The 19,712-nt window shown below is 37.1% G+C and overlaps 1 protein-coding gene across 4 annotated transcripts in view; it reads left to right on the top strand.

The window, feature by feature from the left end:
* Nucleotides 1-2,650: 2,650 nt before the first annotated feature.
* PMP22 (peripheral myelin protein 22) overlaps nucleotides 2,651-19,712 on the top strand; it is a 105,365-nt gene continuing 88,303 nt past the window's right edge. Inside the window, exons 1-3 of one of the 4 annotated variants that reach the window (XM_069076691.1) lie at nucleotides 2,651-2,820; nucleotides 4,739-4,842; nucleotides 5,992-6,091. In XM_069076691.1, the coding sequence (XP_068932792.1) occupies nucleotides 4,765-4,842; nucleotides 5,992-6,091 (178 nt within the window). In that variant the 5' untranslated portion in view covers nucleotides 2,651-2,820; nucleotides 4,739-4,764. Of the gene's footprint in view, nucleotides 2,821-4,176; nucleotides 4,315-4,738; nucleotides 4,843-5,991; nucleotides 6,092-19,712 lie in introns of those variants that run through there. The other 3 variants (XM_069076690.1, XM_069076689.1, XM_069076688.1) reach the window with 3 other exon arrangements.

The raw sequence follows: 19,712 nt of genomic DNA, 5'->3' as shown, positions 1-19,712 counted from the left end.
ATCTCAGGATTTCTGTTACTCATCAGCAAACACTGAGGATAAATGAGCTCAACAATTAGAAGTTGAAGAAAGAAAAGAGCAGGAAGCAATAAGAGACAAATGCACCTTCACTTCAGGTGAAGCAGTCCCTGGCTATGTTAATATTCATATGCTAGGTCCTGAAAGTTTACTGATTTAATTTCTCTCCCCAAAAAGTTAAGGAAAAATAATAGATTTTATTCCACCTACTCTGTATTTTGTAGGTACATAGTTGTTTGTGAGTTGTCTCCCCTGTTAGAATGTGAACTCCTTAAGGTTAGGGATCATTTTTTGCCTTTCTTTCCCCAATGCTTAGCATAATACCTTGTTCATGGTAAGTATTTAATAAATGCTTATTGACCAATTTACTATTCAGAATTGTAGAAGTCAATGATACAACAGTGAAATAGAAAATTTCATTTGCAAAATTATTGCTTGAAAAAACTATTTTACTTTTCTAACCAATAAACTTATATTATTGTGTGTGTGTGTGTATATATATATAGTATGTTTTAATATATAAGCCTGTGTATAATATTTATATGCAGTAAGACCAAGTCCAAGAAAGACAGATAACTTTTTTTTTTGCTTTTTGGAGGGCAATTGGGGTTAAGTTACTTGCCCAAGGTCACACAGCTAGGGGTTTTTTTGTTGTTGTTGTGTGTGTGTTAAGTATATGAGGCCTGATCCGAACCCAGGTCCTCCTGACTCCAGGGCCAGTGCTCTACTCCACTGCGCCACCTCACCGCCCCAAGACAGATAACTTAAACAAAGTTTTTTTAAGAATTAAATTAAGAAAATTTGGATGATAGATGATTTTAAATTAAAGAATAACGAAAAAGTTCTTTGTTGTATAGAACAGCTCTCAGTGATGAGAGAATAAGAAGGATACAGGGGAAAATGTAGATGATGCATAAACAAAATATGTCAATAAAAATTTCTTTTAAAAGTTAATAAAGAAATCATCCAGTTGGGAACTAGAGCTATTCTGAATTACAAACCTTTAAAAATAATTTGTATTCATATGAATTTACAACATAGAGTACAACATCAGAAAAAGAGACCAAAGACAGAGAGATGCAAAAGCAAAGGGGAAAAAAAGGAAATGATTCTGTTTTTATCTTGGACATTCACCCCTACCCTACAATAATACTTCACATTAATCTAGCATGCTTTATAGTTTTCAAAAGCACTTTCCTTCCAACAATATTATCATCCCTATTTTTTTAAATGAAGAAGCCAGTTTCAGGGCAGTTAATAACTCCTATGTGTACAGGTCAAAATATTTTCTTCACAACAGATTTGTAAGGCAGCTCCAGATGTGGAAACTGAGGCTCATGAAGTTGTGACTTTCCTAAAGTCACTTTAACGTCAAAGTGGCAAAAGCAAAATCACAATGCAGGCCTTCAGATTACAAGTCCAGTTCTCTTTCCAAACACTACACTGCCTCTCAATTCCTGCCTTGCAGAATTTGGTACCATCAAGTTTCTTTGTTTTTAACCTTTACTTTAACCCTGCAGACCTAAGTTGAGGTATCTATGGATCAACTCATCAGTCTGGGCCTGCCAGGTCAGAACAGGTTATGACCAGTAGATTCTGTCCACAACTCAATCACTCAATCACCTCACCACAGGTGAACTGTTCCCTTGGTTTACTGGATGGGGAAGATGTTATCTCAGTAGTTCAGCAGCAGGGCCCTGTGGCCTACGATGAACCAAAGTCCTGGGACAAGCAAAGTCGGAGAGAAATTACTGCTACTCCTTTCTCCCAGCCCAGATAAAACAACACCACAGCCTGGGAAACAACTGGATGTATTTTTACCCATACCATCTCCTCAGGTTCATAACTTTAGGCCAAGCAGATTTCATATTTATGGACAGTGGTGCCATATTCATTAATAGAGGCTGTCTGTCCTTATCCAATGAGACCCCAGACTCATGCTGCCAGATCCTAGACTAAGAGGCTAAGGCCATCTTGTGGTGCTGGCATTGCATTAGACTGACTGGGACTTTTTCCTCCATAAAAACCAGAAAGGAACACCAAGATGCAGAGAAAGGGGAAGATGAGCTGGAGCTGGTTGCTGGGATTGAGGGCAGAGCCCCTGGCATTCCTCTTTAAGCTGCTTCGTCGATGACAGGAAGGGGGTATCCCACCCCTCAAGCAACTGGATCTCTTGAGCTTCACCCACCCAATTTCCCTGGGCCTCCTCCTCATCCGCCCTCAACTTTTTCCTGACAGGTGTAACATTCGTACCAAAACTAGACAAATGTGGTTGCATTTGTCTGTCTTCCCAGTGTTATTTCATGAAGCTGTAGGCGCTGGGTTTGGAAGGGGTGGCTTTTGGTGGAGGAGGGTGTATTGAATCGCCATAAGATTTATTTGTCAACCTTTGGTATCCCTGCTGACTGCCAGATAGGGTGGGGAGAGGTGAAGAGTGAGAAATCCCCATTTAAGCAGTGTTGGCATCTGTGTGTCTGACAGTATAAGTCCCAGAGCTGCCTTTCTATTGATCATGTTTTCCCTGAAATGATTTACAACCAAGTAACTTCTTCCCTTCCTCCATCCCTCCACAAACTGACACAAGGACACACCCTAATCCAAAAACAATTAGGGCGTTGTTCCTGTTAAAAGTGAACTGTCAGAGCCTCCCACTTGACTCTCACTTCGTTTGCATCCTGACCCAGACAGTTGCCTTTGGGGATTAGAACAAAAAATTAGGCTTTCGCCGAGGGACTATATTTCCTTGGGTCACCTTTGCATTTGGACTACTTCCTGGAGCAGGGACAACTAATCTTGTAGACTGTAAGTTCGTTTTGAAGTGAAATTTGTAGTAGATTGAGGCAGATAGAACTTATCTGGATGTGCCTGGGGTAGGTCCCGGGACAAATGATGCCAAAGCTCCAGAATTGACTGCTTGGTCGGGCCTTCCAGATGTCTTTCAGCCCCGATAAAATGGGCGGTCCGGTAAACCTTGGGGAAGGCGAAATTGTGCTTGTAAACTTGCCCTCCCTTTCTGCTAATCCTTTCCAGTGACAAGGGTGTCGGGATGGGGTGAAGGTATGAAAAGGTGGGAGAACAACATTTATTTTTCGGGATAACAGGTTTTATCCGCATAAGTTCTCCGATTCCTACTAAGGAAAACCACCAGAGAGAAGAATTATCTTTACCTTATTTCCATTAATTCCACATTCTTCTTACATGTTCTTGGAATCCTTTCCCTAGCTCCTTTGGTGCTAGTCAGATAAAATTAACTAACAACTTAAGAGGTTTTGTTGAATTTTCTCCCTCTTCTACCCTGGGATTTTCTTGAGGAAAGAAGGAAGTTAGGGAAGTGGTATATGAAAGGGAGAGGGTATAAATTATTTTTTAGTAATTCCATTGGAATGTGCAGTTCCCTTGGGATCAGGTTTCTAAAGACATTTAAATGTTTAGAGACCTAAGGTCATCCTCTTCCAGGCCCAATTCATCATTTATTCCTTTCCCCTCCCAAAATAAAACCCCACCAGTTTTCTCTCCTGCTCCATCATTAGCACTACTGCATTCTAGATCCCACAGGTCTGAGGATCACTTTGCCTTGCTCACACCCTGAGTCTGGCCTGCAATTGGCAAGAGGCTAGATTAGAGCACTCTGTTGCAATGGAAATAAACAGTGCAACTTGAAGGTTAAGCCAGGACTGGTCTAGAAAAATCTGTGAACACCCAGGTCATGGAGAAAGAAAGGGAAAGTGTATTGTAGAAACCTAGGATATGAAAAGTAGCCAGTTTCAACCCACTAGAGAGACGTATAAACTAAGAAGCAGGAGGATTGACCAAATATTATCTATTCTTTCCTCCCCAAACTTGCCTATAAATGTTTAATTCATGGAAGAATGCACAGAGATCCAAGAGCTCTAGAGAGTTCCTTTCTGGGTTGCAAGGCAGAGTCTGCATGAATTCTTTCCCTCCCCTTAAAATCCCTCCTTGGAAACTTATACATTTAATGGGTTTTTTACATTACTTTCTTTCTATTCAAAACTAGAAATTTTACATTAAGTGGGGAGAGAGAGAAGGAGAATGGAAGAGTAAAATAACTCTTCAGCTACAGTTTCTTTGTCATATGTTTGGCACATTTTAAGGAATTAATAATTCTTTCTAGGTCATTTTTTCTCTCCCAGGAATCTATGCAGAGCCCCAGCTTCCCCCCTTCCCTTTACATCCCTGATGTAGAAAAGATTCTTGTCACAGCAGGGTCTCAAAGCCTACAAGTTTCTTCTAGAACTTTCTCTCTGGCCTCTAAGAATAAAGGCTCAGATTTGGGTAAGGTCTGAAGAGCACTTTTGGGGTGTGAGTGGCTGTTTCTTATGTTAGAAATGTCTTTACTCTCCTTGCCTTCCAGATTTGCTTGCTTCTCTAACCAAGTGTTTTGTTTTAAGGTGAAGGGGGGGGGGGGGGGAGGAAGAGGCCGGGATTGGGTGGAGTGGGGCGAGTGGGAAGAAAGCACTGTTTTCAGTAAGGGGCCCCAGGCCAAGGGAGAAAAGTGCTCTCTCCTGGCAGCCTGTTGCTGCCCCCTCCAGGATGAGGTCAGTCCAGCCCATTGGTCGACCCGCCCAGCTTCAGAGAGATTCCAACTCAATCTGAGACACAAATACAGCAGGCGCGCAGGCCTCCTGACCAAGCCTTCTCTGGAACAGCCAGTTGGAGAGTTCTTTGCACTATATCCCTGATTTCTCTCCCATTGCAGATCAGACGCAGATTTTTTTCGCCAAAATGCTGCTGTTGCTCCTGGGAATCATTGCGCTCCACGTAGCAGTGCTGGTACTCCTTTTCATCTCTACTATTGTTAGTGTGAGTACTGGCTCCCCAACCCCCACCTCTAAAGACAGGGCTCAGACTTGACAGATACTTCCTGTCAGAATTTGGAGACACCAGGAAAAAAGCTAATCCCCTCCAGTATTCCACTATTTAAGCTTAGCCCCTCTTGCCAATATTCTCCTCCCTGATAAGTACTAAGTTGTCATTTGGACATATTTTCAAAATGAAAAATCCTAGGATATTTTACAGGTCCTGTCTCCCTGCCTCCTTTCAGTCATAGAGAATAAATGAGCAATTTCAACTATGTATAAAAAATCTGAAATATGAAAGTTTGGTGACTTTTCAGACTTAAATTCAGTGCAGATCTGGAAGATCTTTTTTATATGGAAGATGAAGAAGGAAATGAGGCATTTGTGAAAGACTATTTTGATATTTTTCAAATGCTGGAGATTATTACTAGGTCACTTAAGACTTATAAAATGTTTTTTGCACAATTCTATGAGTTAGGTAGTACAAATACTACTACTCTTAATTTACAGATGAAAATGGTAGTTTCTAAATCTTCTTTCAGGATTTTGGTTTGAACTTGAAAGGAAAATTAGCTTTGCTAGGCTCAGTTCAAGGGCTACCAAGTTTGACTTCTATTAAACAAAGATAAAACCTTTGAAAGAAGTTTCCATTAATAAGAAACACAACAGCATTGATTCTTAGGAATTAAACACATTAGATTTTTTATTTTTAACTATGTAGAAAAATCTGAGCATGGCAAAATCCCTAAGCATTTTTTTTTATCTTTAATTCTGTAACTTCAAGTTATGACCAAGTAATTGTATTATTAATTCCTTCTAGGTCTTTTTTCCTCTCCTAGGAATCTGTGCAGGACCCCAGTTTTCCAGCTTCTGGGATTTAGGGGATGGAACAAACCGGGAAGAAGTAAAAGATAGGATGATGTTTTGTCCTCCAAAAAAGGAATGGTTTATATTTGATAACTGCCCTACTGTCCCTAATCTGCTAAAAAAAAATGTCTGCTTATTGAAACATAACAGTAGTTAGTATTTATTTTTCCAGCCAGGCTGACTTTCTCATATTTCTTTATCTCTTCTTCTTCAGTATCATATTTATTCATACAAGTTTTTGTTTGTTTGTTTGGGTTTTTTTTATTTGTTTTGTTTTGTTTTTTAGCAATGGATCATAGGACCTGGGCATGCAACTGATCTCTGGCAGAACTGTACCATTCAGTCTTCAGGCAATGTTCAGCACTGTTTCTCATCCTCTACAAATGGTAAGAATTTCTGATTTTTTTCATGGGCTTCTTCTAATGTGTCTTAACTTTTTTGAACCAAGCCTGTAAATACTTTTCTGAACTGAAACCAGTGCAAACTTCAGGTCAGGAGACTGTTTCTGGCATCTGAGAGACTGTACAAATGAGATTTAAAAGTGAAAGGATGATACTTAGCACCCACACAAAATAACTGGCCGTGTAACCTTGAGCAAGTTACTTAACCCCAATTGCTTTAAAAAAAAAAAAAAAGTGAAAGGACGAGAGGGCAGCAAAGAAGAAAGAGATGTCCCAAGTATCTTTGAAGCTTTTTATCCAGGAGGTGGGCAAACTACAGCCTGATGCTTTTAGCTTTTGGCTAAGAATGATTTTTTACATTTTTAAATACAATAAAACTTTAGCTCATGGACAGTACAAAAACAGTTTATGGCTTTAGTTTACTGACCCCTGCAATATGCAATTACTATTTAAGAGTCCTAACCACCTAAAAAATTTATTTTTTAATAAAATAAAGAGGATAGGGAATGGTTTTCATGTGCCTACAGAAGCAAGAAAATATAGAGAACCAAGGTTAACCTTCCCAGGAGTGACTGTTTGACACATTCTGGCCAAGGTAGATGCCAACCTGGACTGAGGTTTCCTCCCTGATTTTCATAGCTCTTAGAATCTTTGTCCATAGTGTGTAAGGAATCATAGAATCTCAGAGTTAGAAGTCTAAAACTTCCCAGGAAATTCTGCTAAGTTTTAGTCTTCCTGCTAAGTGGCTGGGGCATACCACCTTTGAAGTGAGAAAATAGTGTCAGGCTGTGGTTTGCCATCATCTTGCAATTTACACAACTACATTACACTTTAGTTCCTTAAGGTATTCTCCAACAAACATCTGAATGGTAAAATCAGCTCATTTTGACATGTTTTGTCGTGGTGGGGTAAAGTCTTTTTTGTGCTTACTTTGAAAAGCTGCATTTGCTTTCATATTCATGACCATATTTATAAGTACCAAACTATAGACAGCTTAGGGTTCTTGCTCAGGCCTGCTTCAGTGAAGGCAAGGCTTTCCTCATGGATGATTGGTAAAGGAATATGGTGTGACAAAACCTTTGTGGGCGCTCCATGCTACTGTAGGTGAGAAGAAATGTGAGTATGATGAGATTATTGCATTCCTGCCTAGGTTGAAATAAAGTATTCTGTAGTACATGTATTTTGTATTGAAAAGAAGAAAATACTGGTTCAAGGCAAATCTTGAAATTTATTGAGAAGAATAAATAGTTTTAAGAGACCCCAAAATGCTGCCTTTAAAGCTGTTGCATATTCTATTCTATATAGAAGTTATGGTTCAAGATACCTTTGGTTGTAGAGGGAGAGTTTTTAATATTTAGCTCAATAAGCCCCAAACTAACCAGTTAGTTAGTGCTAGGTTCCAATCTGTTACAACATTGTTCTGTTTATTTTATTTGTGAATTGCTTAATTTCACTGTGCCTCTCATGTACTTAAGATTTACTTCAAAGAATGATGAATAAAATTGACTTGAAATCCCTTGTAATCATAAAGTGCCAAAACAGTTATCTGGTGGTTCGCAAGAGTAATAGTGAGCTGAAATGGAATGAACAGACAAGAACTCAGGTGGGCAAGGAACACTTATCTGTCCTTCATCAAAGGAGAACCCCCTGCCAAAAAAGAAGAAACAAATCCCAGGAATCTCACCCTCTTTTTTTTTTTTTTTTGGCAGTCAAGGTTAAGTGACTTGCCCAAGGTCACATAGTAAGTATCTGAGGCCAGATTTAAACTCAGGTCCTGCTTACTCAAGGGCCAGTCCTTTATCCGCTGTGCCACCTAGCTGCCCCAATTTCCTTTTTTTTTTTTTTTAAAAAAAAGCTCCTATTGGCAGGAGCAGCCCTTGTCTTTACTCTTAGTATTGAGGGAATGTTAAGTTTAAAATGTCTTCAGTGTTATCCAACTGATTGGTCTTGAAGAAATGAAACACTTGTGAATAACTCAAGATTAGAAATGCCACCCTCTATAAATGGAAGCTGCTAAAAAAAATCAGCAAAGATGCTTCTCATTCTTCTGGGCTTGATACTGGCAAAATAGGTAAGTTTGGGTTCTTTAAAGACTAGAAGCTGCAAGCAGGACTTACCTTAGAAAAGGCATAGATTTTTCTGGAGCAAAGGCTGTGACTGACTGCTAAAATACTACCCTGTTTTTCATTAAAGACTAGGAGTGACCTTTGGTTGCTGGTCATTCTACTTGGATGCAAACTCTGGCAGATTCTACCATCCTAGAGCAGAAAGAGAATTTACAGGTCATCTTATTCATCCTCATTATTTTACAGATGAATAAACTAAGGCATAACGAGGTTAGGAAACTCACCCAAGGTCACAAAGATAGTAAGGGGCAAAACTGAGATTTAAACATAGGTTCTCTGACTCGAAATCCAATACTTTTTCTGTTATACCACATTGTTTTGCCTCCTGTGTATGTCTCCCAAGGCTCTGTCTTGGGCCTAGTTCTCTTTTCTTTCTATATTCCTTGGCAATGGAATCAACTTCTATAGGTTTAGTTATAGATGCAGGTAGTATTCTTCCTTAGTCTGTTTCTTGAGGTACTTGTCTGTGCCCTTTAGATATCTCAAACTGTATTATTTGATAGACATCTCAGACTCAACATGTCTAAAATAGCACTTATTGTCATTTCTCCAAAACTATACTCTCTTCCATATTTTCCTGCTACACTATTGAGGACATCATCACCCTCTTAGTATACTAGGTTTGCAACCTCAAGATCATCGTCAACTTTTTATTCCCACTGACTCCACATTTCCAATCAGTTGTCAAATCTTGTCATTTCTACTTGAACGTGCCTCCACTCACACAGCCACCACACTAGTTCAGGCCCTCATAACCTTTTGCCATGACTGTTCCAACAGCTTTCTAATTGGTTTCCCTGCCTTGTATCTCCTCACTCCTATGTATGTTCCACATAAATGCCAAAATGATTTTCTTAAAGCCCAGTTCTGATCATGTAACCCTCTCCCCTACTCAGCTAACCACAGTCATTCCCTATTAATTTCCAGGATCAAACATAAAATCTCTATATGACTTTAAAGTTCTTCAGAACTTTCCTATTGTCCTCACATTTTAATTTCCCTCTGTGTACACTATGATCCAGCAATACAAACTTATTTGATATTCCTTGCCTTCCCCTACTATATCAATTTCATCTACTCTGCATGTGTCTTATATGTACCTATTTACATACTGTCTCCTCCATTAGTATGTAAGCTCCTTGAGGGCAGGAACTGTTTTTGTTTTATCTTTCATTATATCCCTAGTGATAAGAACAGTGCCTGGCATTTAGAAAGAACTTAATAAATTTTTGTTGATGGATTGGTTGATTCATGGACCTGCCTATCCATTGTCTAAGAACCAACCTAGAGACGTTCAGAAAGGTTCATCACTAGGCTGCCGACCCGGGGGATGGAGAGAGGAAGAGAGGCAGAGATGGGAGCGGGTTTCATCCATAGGAATTTCTTGAACACCATCTACTAATTTAGTATCAGCTAATACATCAGCTGTATTGGTAGAGGGTGCATCCCCATCTAAACAATGACAAATACTTAAAAGTTATTGAATCTCATTTTTCTCTCAAATGTAATTTAAAATTGTAGAATGTGCAGGCTAGAAGGGAATTCATTTGGCATCTTGCTATTGTCAAGCTTGCTTATAAAATTCATTAAAGGAATTGAAATTGGGATCTATTTTAATTTAAAAAGGGACATAATTATTGTTCAGTGATTTCAGTCATGTCCAACTCTTTATAACCCCCTTTGGGGTTTTCTTGGCAAAGATACAAGAGAGATACAAAGATACAAGCCATTTCCTTCTTCAGCTCATTTCACAGATGAGGAAATGGAAGCAAACAGCGTTAAGTGACTTGTTTAGGGTCTGAGGCCAGGTTTGAACTCAGAAAGATGGAGTCCTCCTGACTCCAAGCTCAGCACTTTTTCTACTATACCACCTACCTGCCTAAGGGACATAATTACAGTTGCCAAATTGGGGCAGAAAATTTCAGCAATGAAAGTAATCATGATTATTTTCTGTCAGTTGACCTAAATTCTGTTTATCTGTTTATAAACACAAATCTTCTTCAGAGGGGAAGATGGTATAAAGGCAGTGGTATTTTGTTAATTGGTAAGTTACTTACCTATACTTTTATTCCACTATAAGGGCACTCTTATTTTCTTTATGTCATTAATTAATTTATAATAAGTGTTAAGGGCTTTGAAGTAGGCTCTAAATTAATTTTCTGGCTTCATTGGGAATTTGTGAATATGTTTTTTTTTTTCCCCACAGAATGTCAGAGTTAGAAGGGACCTGAAGGGCCCCTTCAAACTATCTAAACAGAAAATTTCTCTATAGCCTCTGTTACATGTAGTCATCAAGTCTCCACTTGATTTCCTCCAGGGAGAGGGATTCAGCTTCCTCCTGAGGCAGCCTATTTTAATTTTGGACAATTAAACTTGTTAGAAAGCTTTTTTCTTCCATCAAACCTAGATCTGCCTACTTCCTTATCTGTCTTTCTTATTGGGGACAAGCAGAAGATCATTTCCTCATCCATATGACTGCCCTTCCATATGAATGCCTATTTTGAATTTAATATGTTTATCTCTATTAAATACTCATATTATTTTGTTTGACCCATTATTTTCTCCTGTTAAGAAATCAATCAAAAATCATTTAATTGAGTTCTACTCTGCCAGATGTTATATTAGTTACTAGAGATACAAAAACAAAAAAGACTCTTTCTTCAAAAAGTTACTTTCTACCTCAGGGGATCAAACATATCAAAGAATGTTACATTTTAGCTGAACCTCGAAGAAGCTAGGGGTTCCAAGAGACAAAGGAGAGGAGTAAGAATTCCAGGTATGAGGAAAAGCTTTAAGTATACAAAGGCATGGAGGTGGGAGATAGGATGTTGTATACAGATGTCCAAGACACCTCAGTGGAAGGATTTGGAAAATGATGCTGCAAAGGAGACTGAGAAGGACCAAACAGGTAGGAAGAGTTCCATGATAGTATTTTTACATAAGCACAGAGAAAGGGAGCATCTATAAAGATATCAGTGTCAAACATTGTAGAGAAATCTAGAAGGATGTGAGCCAAAAGAATGGTCATTGAATTTGGCAAGAAAGTGATCATTTCTGGAAGAAAAAAAAAAGCAGCTTCACTTGAGAAGAATGAATGGAAGTTAGATTGCAAGAGGTTTAGAAGTAAGTGGAAGATCATTTTGAAACCCAAGTTATTTTTATTGTTCAGAAACTAAAGTGATGCTCACTGACATATAGTTTGCAGAATCTACTCTTTCCTTTTTTAAAAAATTCAGAGTTTTGTCCTTCTTTACTCCTCTAGCATTTCTGTTGTTCTGTATAATCTTTCCAAGGTTATTGGTGGTCGTTCGTGGTGCTTCAGAAATACCTTCTACCAATTCATTTAGTGTTCTAGGATGTTGTTCATATGGGCTCAATGACTTGAACTCATTATTTTGTTGTATTCTTACCAGCTCTCATTTGTTCTATGTCCCAGCTTTCTGTTAGCCATTTTTAATCTACCTTCCCAGTCTGAAGAGTATTTATTGGCAGTAAAAACAAACAATTAAAGGTTGAATAATTTCGCTTTCAAACAAAAGAAAATCATCTATTATCACCTTATCTACCCCCCCCAAGATCAGTCCTATTCCTTCTTTGATTTTCTGTTGCCCCAACATAGCTTTAAAAATTCTTTTTGCCATTGTGTATGTACAGGATTTGTTATTGTTATTAAGTGTATGTGTGTGTGTATGAGGGGATATGTGGACTGCATCACTTCTCATGTATCTGAAAATTCATACTTTGGCACCATGGGAAGGGCCCTCAAAAAGTATACATGACCAAAGGCTCCTGGTTCATCATTTGGTCCCACATTCTTGTGGTCTTATCCTTGACTTGGATGGATTTCTGAGAAAAAGGAGGAAAGCAGAATGGGTAACTTTGGGGTAGTTGTTATGTGGAGCTGTTGGAAGATCCAAATAGGGTCTGCAAACAAAGAAAAGAATTACAGGCATGAGGAGAGAATGATGGAAATGTTCAGATTGTAAGCTATAGAACATCTGGAACTATATTGTTAACCCATATTTCTTCAGGAAGAAGCCAGATTTCCTGGTTTGCTAGTCAATTCTTTCATTTCCTGTTTTCCATTGACCCTTCCCATATACTTAAACCAGCACTGAAAATTTCAATTTCCTCATTTAATTTTATGCTTATGCTTTTTAACTGGCTATTTGGTGTATGTATATGTACAATCATATATATATATGTATATATATATATATGCACACACACACACATAGAGACATATGTGTGTGTGGATGTGTGTATAACCAGTGAAAACTGTTTTAGTGTATTGACCAGTATGTATAAATTTGCTATATATTATAATATAAAATAGGTAATATTTCATTATATAACATAGAAAATATTTTCATATATGTGTGTGTGTGTATTGCGTAGAGAGAGGAAAACACCATATTCCTTTAAAGAAAGAGAAAATATGTTCCCCTCAGCTCAAGCTGGGAAAAATAGGGTGAGCTTGATATTTCTCAACTTATATGAGTTACAATTCAAACCGTCGACTCATTTTCTTTCCCTTTTTTATAGAAACAAAAACCAAGAGCCAGAAAGTTATGATGTGCAATCAAGTAACCATATTTTCTATTAGTCTGAGATGGAGGGCTCAACTACCATGTGTGTCATTTCTAATGAGGCTATCAGCCCTGAAGTGCTTGAAGTGCTTGGAGATTTGGTTCTGAGCATTCATGATCAAAGCTCATTCTGAGCACTCCAGATAAAATTTTTATAGGATGGGGCCAACCTTTTGTATTCATATTTCATTACCTTCCCTTTTCCATCTTCTGTACATCTCTTTTAAAAAGCAAGTTGGTTAATGACTTCCATGATGCAGTCTCACTGTTCTCTTTACATAGTTCCCTACTTTCTTTGTCCTTTGAGTTGTTTCTGTAGAGGTCTTCAGCATTTCATTCTTGAGAGCATTCTATCCATCTTGAACTCATTTCCTCTGAAGAACTTAAGACTGCCTCCATACTATGATGAGGCATAAAACAGAACTTTAGTGGAGGATCTCACAGTATTGATCTTCTTTTATGTATATGTCCTATCTTTCCCAATTAAACTATAAACTCCCTGACAACGGGATTTGGGTCTTATAAATGTTTTTTTAAGCTAATGGTGTTATTTTGAGTGCTGAACTCAGTCATGTGCAACTCTAGTAGAGGATTGATTAGCAGGATTTACAGGTAGTTTTGTTTCTTCAGTTGTAAAACAGTGAACTGAACTTTTTCTGCATTTCACATTGGATCACAAGTAAGTGAGTCTCAGAGAGATTAAACGATTTGCAGGGGTCACACAGCTAGTATTTGAACCATACCACAGACAACAAATTTAATATTATCCATTGGGGGGCAGCCAGGTAGCACAGCGAGTAAGAGCACCGGCTCCAGTGTCAGGATGACCTGGGGATCGAATCTGGGCTCAGACACTTAGCACCTACCCAGAAATAACTGGCTGTGTAACCTTGAGCAAGTTACTTAACCCCAATTGCTTAAAAAAAAACATTATCCACTGGGTTCTCTCTCCCTTGTATTGTATCAGTTCTTTTCAGCATTAAAATCTATAACAATAATAATATAGCACTTTAAGTTTTGCAAATTATTTAAAAACATTATCTCATTTTAATCTCACAACAACCCTGGAAATTAAGTGATATTATTGTCCCCCTTTACAGATATGGAAACTAAGGCACAGAGAGATTAAGTGACTTGCCTAGGCTCGTACACCTGGGAGGCCAGTTTTCTTGACTCCAGGTCAAGCACTGTATCCACCGAGTCACCTAGTTGCCTTGGTTTTAGTCTGTGCTTAATTTTATTAACGGTGACTGTGAAAATTTGAACCTAGTTGTCTCCTTTAAGAGAAAGAGTTCACAGCCTGAGAGAAAACAATCTTATAATTGATTTTAAACCTGCTAGTATAATCGTGGCTATTTTCCCATTCTGGGATTTTATTTACTATGTATACATGTGAAAACAGCAGGACTATGCATAATCAACTATGTGTCCCCACACACTGACCAAATAATAGAGAGCAGAGCTCTAGTTAATAACTGTATTCTTATCCTTTTATCTTCTCCATATTTCATCACAGTAGATTAAACCCAGTGCACTAAATTGTAAAAATTTTCTTGAATCCTAACAATCTTCCATTGTGTTAGCTAACTCTCCCAGTTTGGTGTCATCTGTAAATTTAATGAGCATACTGATAATGTCTTCATCCATGTCATTGATAAAAATGTTTAAAGCATAAGGTCAAAGTATACAGATCCATGGGGCACTCCAATGGAAGCCTGTCAGATTAACACTAGACCATTAAGAAGTCTGGGCATTCAATCAGTATCTGAATCCATCTAATTGTAGAAATGTTGACTATCATTTAATCCACATCTCTTCATCCTTTCTACAAGAGTAATAGGAGATACTTTATCAAATGCTTTGCTAATATTAGGGAGACCATATCTAGACCATTGCCTCAATATACCAATTTAGTTACTCTGTCACAAAAGGAAATAAGGTTAATGGAACATGACCTGTTTGCCCTTTTCTGATATTATGATGTCCCTCCCACTCTTCATGATCATTTTATATTTAATTTTTTTATCCTGAACTTTAACACCAGAAAAAGAACATGTGCACAGAACACAAAAAGAGAATTGTATGTGAAACTAACTTTTTGTTTCATACCACTTGCTTTTTTAGAAAATTAAAAGCATGTGATAATTTCTTCACATTACTTCCAGAACTGCCCTACTTATCTGTGCTTTCTTCTGACATTTGTTTGGTTCTCTTCTGTACATTTTTTTGGGTCTTTTTGGGGGGAGGAGGAGGGAAGGTAGAGAAATTGGGGTTAAGTGACTTGTCCAACATCACAGCTTGTAACAGCTAGTAAGTGTTAAGTGTCTGAAGCCAGATTTGAACTCAGGTCCTCCTAACTCCAGGACCAGTGGCTCTATTCACTGTGCCACCTGGCTGCCCTTCTTCTGTATATTTTTATAATATTTTAGAGGTCTTTTATGTTTTTAGCATCAGTATTATCCTCCAATTAAAACACAAGAAAAATACAAAAACTTGATAATAAATAAGCAGAGTTAAGGAAAACAAATTTACACAGTGACCATGTCCAAAAATTTAGGTTTTCCTTCACCTTGAGTCTATTGTCTTTCCATCTAACATGCTTCTAGGTCTTCTGGAAATGTGGTTAGTTGTTGCTTTTGAGTCTTTCAAAGTTGTTTTTCTTTACAGTGTTATTATCCTTGTATAAATTGCCCTCCTGGTTCTGCTACCTTCATTTTTCACCAGTTCAGAAATGCTGTCTTTCATTATATCTTCCAGCACATTGCATTCCATCGCATTTCTATGCTGCATTTTGGTCAGCCATTCCACCATTTGATGTGCAGCCCCTTAGATTCTAATTCTTTTACTTTCTTACTTTTTTCCTTTCAATCCCTTCTTTAGGATCAGGAAATTTGTTTTGCTTATCCTCTTTGATATTCTCTCTTTATCATCCTCTTAACATTCCTCCTCATCCTCCCCTGCTTGTTTCCTGTTGAATTTGATATATTTCTACCATACCCCTTATGTGTTTGTATGTTCACCTGACCTTTGTTTCAGGTAAGAGTAAGGTTTATCTGATGGTCACTCCTTCTACCCTATCCTCAGTGTTTGTATACTTTTCTTCTCAAGGACCCAAATTATGAAAAATTAATTCTACCCTTTTCTTACTCCTTTCTATGTCAGTATATTCTTTTCCTTTGCATCTTTTTCCTGTAACCATTTTCTTCTTTCTCTACTTCTAACCCTCAGAACAGAACCAGTTCACTCCCAGATCCTCTGTTTTTGTTAAGTCCCTCAATATACTTTGTATACATTAAGGTTCTGAAAGGAACACTTTTTTTTTTCTCTCCCTGTTAGAATGTTGGCACAGTATCATCATATAGCCCCTTCCAATTGCTCAAATAAATTTACCTTTCTAGATTTCTCTTTGTGAGTGTATTTTAAAGTTCCTACTCAGCTGTGGTTTTTTCATAAAAAATGGTTGAAAGTTCTTTTTTCCACTAGTCAGTTCCCCTACCTCTCCATTCCATAAGAGTATACTCATTTTTACATGGTAATTTATTATTGGCTGTTAGGCTGCATTTTTTGCCTATTGGAATATTATACTTAATGATTTATTCTCAATTTTAGTAGAAGTTGCCAGGTCTTGTATGATACTAATTACTTCTTTCTGTATGCTTACAGTATTTTTTTCTTTGATGTGGAAATTTGAATTTTAATTATATTAATCTTGTAATTTTTTCTTTGGATTTTTTTACATGATATTATCAGTATATTCTTTTGGTCTTCACTTTGCCCTGAAGAGACTGAGGCATTTTTCAGTTTTGATTCATTGAAATAGTGTCCAGGCTTTTTTATATCACATTTTCATTGGGTACAATGATTCCTAAATTATCTTTCCTTGAACTGTTTTCTACATCAGTTGATTTTTATGTCAGGTATCTTAATTTTCTTTTAGTTTTTGTTTTAATATTTCATGCTATTTTGTGGAGTTATTGATTTCTATTTGGTCTCGGTCTTTTCTAATTTTTAGTGAGTCTACTATTTGGGCAAGGTAATTTCTCTGCTAAGTTAATTATTCTTCCAGTTCTTTCTGTCAGAGCTTTCATTTCATTTTTTCCCCAGTTTTACATAGTCCTTGTAAACAATAATTGTTTTAAGTCATTATTTCCAGATACCCTCTCATTGTGGGGGATCTTTAGGCAATATGTTTTTATACTAGTTAGTATTTTCTTTGATTTACTTATCTCTCCAAATTTAGTTTCTGAATTAGGGTTTTGTGCCAGGGCCAGTCTTTGCATTCTACTGCATTTTGGGGTAGGGTGCTCAGCCCTGGTTGGTCTCACCCTGGGTTCCTACACTGACCTCAACCTTCCAGAGTTGTGTCACTCTTAATCTTTATGGTACAGAGCATTGTATTTTCACTGCCTTCTATGGCATCTCAAGACAGAGTGCAGGGGATCTTGAAGTCCTGGGTACCTGGGATATCTCAGTTTGAATGCTTCTGTGCCTTTCTGGCTACTGCCACTCCCTCTGACTTCCAGTATCGCCATTCTGTGTTTTGTTGACCACTCTAAGACTTTCTGACTCTTTCTACCTCTGGACATAGAGCTTTGCAGGTACATATGTCAGTCACTCATCACACGGGAAGTGTGCCTGAGCTAGTGCTGGTTTTGCTGGAAAATCCCTTTTCTATTACCCATAAGTAAAATGAAAGCCATGGGTTTGGCTTTATGTGCAGTTCTGGAGTGAAAGAAATCACTTATTGGAATTTTCTGTTGGATTTCTTGATCATTATTTAGTATGATACAAATTTTAGGGCTTGCTGCTGTGAGTTTATGGAAAACAGGAAGAATAATATTATTTAGATATCTGTCCTGGCTGGAAGTCCCTGATCTTTCACATATCACTGACAGTGACTCAACAATAATATCTACCAGTTTTTCTGCCCTTAAAGATATATTTCTTCTGGTTCCAATAACAAATTCATCAAGGGCAGCCAAGTTTTGTCTTTACTATCTCAGTAATGATTTGGGATGTCCACTCCCTATTAGCCATTTTTGTTCTTTTGATTCCAATGCAAAGGTGCAGAGAACAGAAGCAAAAAAGCAAGTGCAGATGCATACTCTCTGTCAGTTTTAACCATGTGTTCTACCACTATTCAGAGTGATACTCCTTCTTTGATCCTCCTTTTTCTTCTTGTATAATATCCCCCACTTCATCTTTGTTGTCATTGGCTTTTTTCACAAGCCTCAGCTTATTTTGACCTTTAGGACTCCTGACATTATTTTTATAGGATCATGTCACTCTTTTATATTCATTTTTTTAAAACAAGTTTTGATATCTTCTATTTTTATATTGCCTGAATACTCTCTAATAATCTCTATTCTTCTATTCCCCCTCTCTCATGGATAGCAAACTATTTTTTAAAGAGTGTATAGTTAACAAACAAAAAGAAGCAGAAGCAGTAACAACAGAAGGAAGAAGAAGGAGAAGGAAGGGAAATATGGTCAATCAATATAGCTAAAATTATGAAAATATATGCAGTGTTAACTCACTTTTTGATCCTATCCAAAAGACTTGGGGGTGCAATTTCTCCTATCGCTTTAGGGCTATTGCTTCTTTATAATTTTGCAATATTCACTATAATATTATTATGCTATTTATGACATGTTGCTATATATTTTATGTATATATGACCAAAAGTCATTCCCTTGTATATAAAAAATCAAAAGATACAAACATCTCAAAAGAATAATGGCAAACTGTTAATGACTATATAAAAGAATATTCCAAAATCACTAAAAGAAATGCAAATCAAAATAATTCTGAGTTTTCACCTCACACCCTTCATATTAGCAAAGATAACATAAGATTGTAATAGTTAATATTGGAAGGGTTGAGGAAAGATAGGTGCATTTGAGCTGTGAATTAGTACAATCATTTAGAAGGCAATTTAGATTATACAAATAAAGTGAATAAAATGCTCCTATCCTTTGTCCTAGAAATTTCAGTAGTAACGCAAGGAAGCCATTGATAAGAAATCTATGTATACCAAAATATTTATAAACAACATTTTAATGATAGTTTTATGATATGCTATCATAAACTGGAAACAGATGCCCATTGATTAGAGAATGGCAAAAACAAATTGTGCATATAATGGCATATTGCTGTTATGAGAAATGACAAATATGATGAATATGGAGAAACGTGAAAAAACGTACAAGAACCTTTTTAAAGTTTAAAGTAAGCACAGCTGAGAAAGCAATATACACAATTATCACAGTAATCAAAATAAAAAGAATAACAGCCACAAGATAATCAAAAGTAAATGCTTCAAAATCACAAAGAACAAGTATGGCTCTGAAGAATAGATATGAGAAGACACCCCAGCCCTTTGCAGAGGGGAGAGGTACACAAGTGTGGTACGTTGCACATATTTTCATACTTGTTTGATGCATTGATCAGTTTTACTAGGGGAAGGAATGTTCCTCTTTTTTTTTTTCATTTTTTCAATTAGAATATTATTTGTTATATAGGATGGCTCTTTGTGAAAGGTTAGGGAGTGATACTGGAGAAGTTTGGTGATATTAAAAAAAATAGCAATTTAAACAAATAATTTCCTAGATAAAGCCTTTTAAAATTGTCCCTTCATTTTTTAAAAAAAACTTTATTGATTTTGAATTTTAATACAAAAAGACAAAAAAAAAGAACATTTCCACATACACGGCACAACATAAAAAGATTTGATATAAAACCATGAATTTCCATTTCATACTTTTTTAAAACTATGTATTAAATACTACACATCATTTTCAAAACTACCCTACTTTTTTGTGCTTCCTTCTAAGTTTTCTTTTGTTCTTTGCTGTGCACTTATTTTTTTCCTCCCTTCCTTCCCATCCCACC

This window comes from Petaurus breviceps, unplaced genomic scaffold (assembly GCF_028583685.1).
Source record: "Petaurus breviceps papuanus isolate PSGF00001 unplaced genomic scaffold, PetGlider_PUasm1.0 90925, whole genome shotgun sequence".
Classification (NCBI taxonomy): domain Eukaryota; kingdom Metazoa; phylum Chordata; class Mammalia; order Diprotodontia; family Petauridae; genus Petaurus; species Petaurus breviceps.
This window is presented reverse-complemented; position numbering and strand designations above follow the sequence as displayed.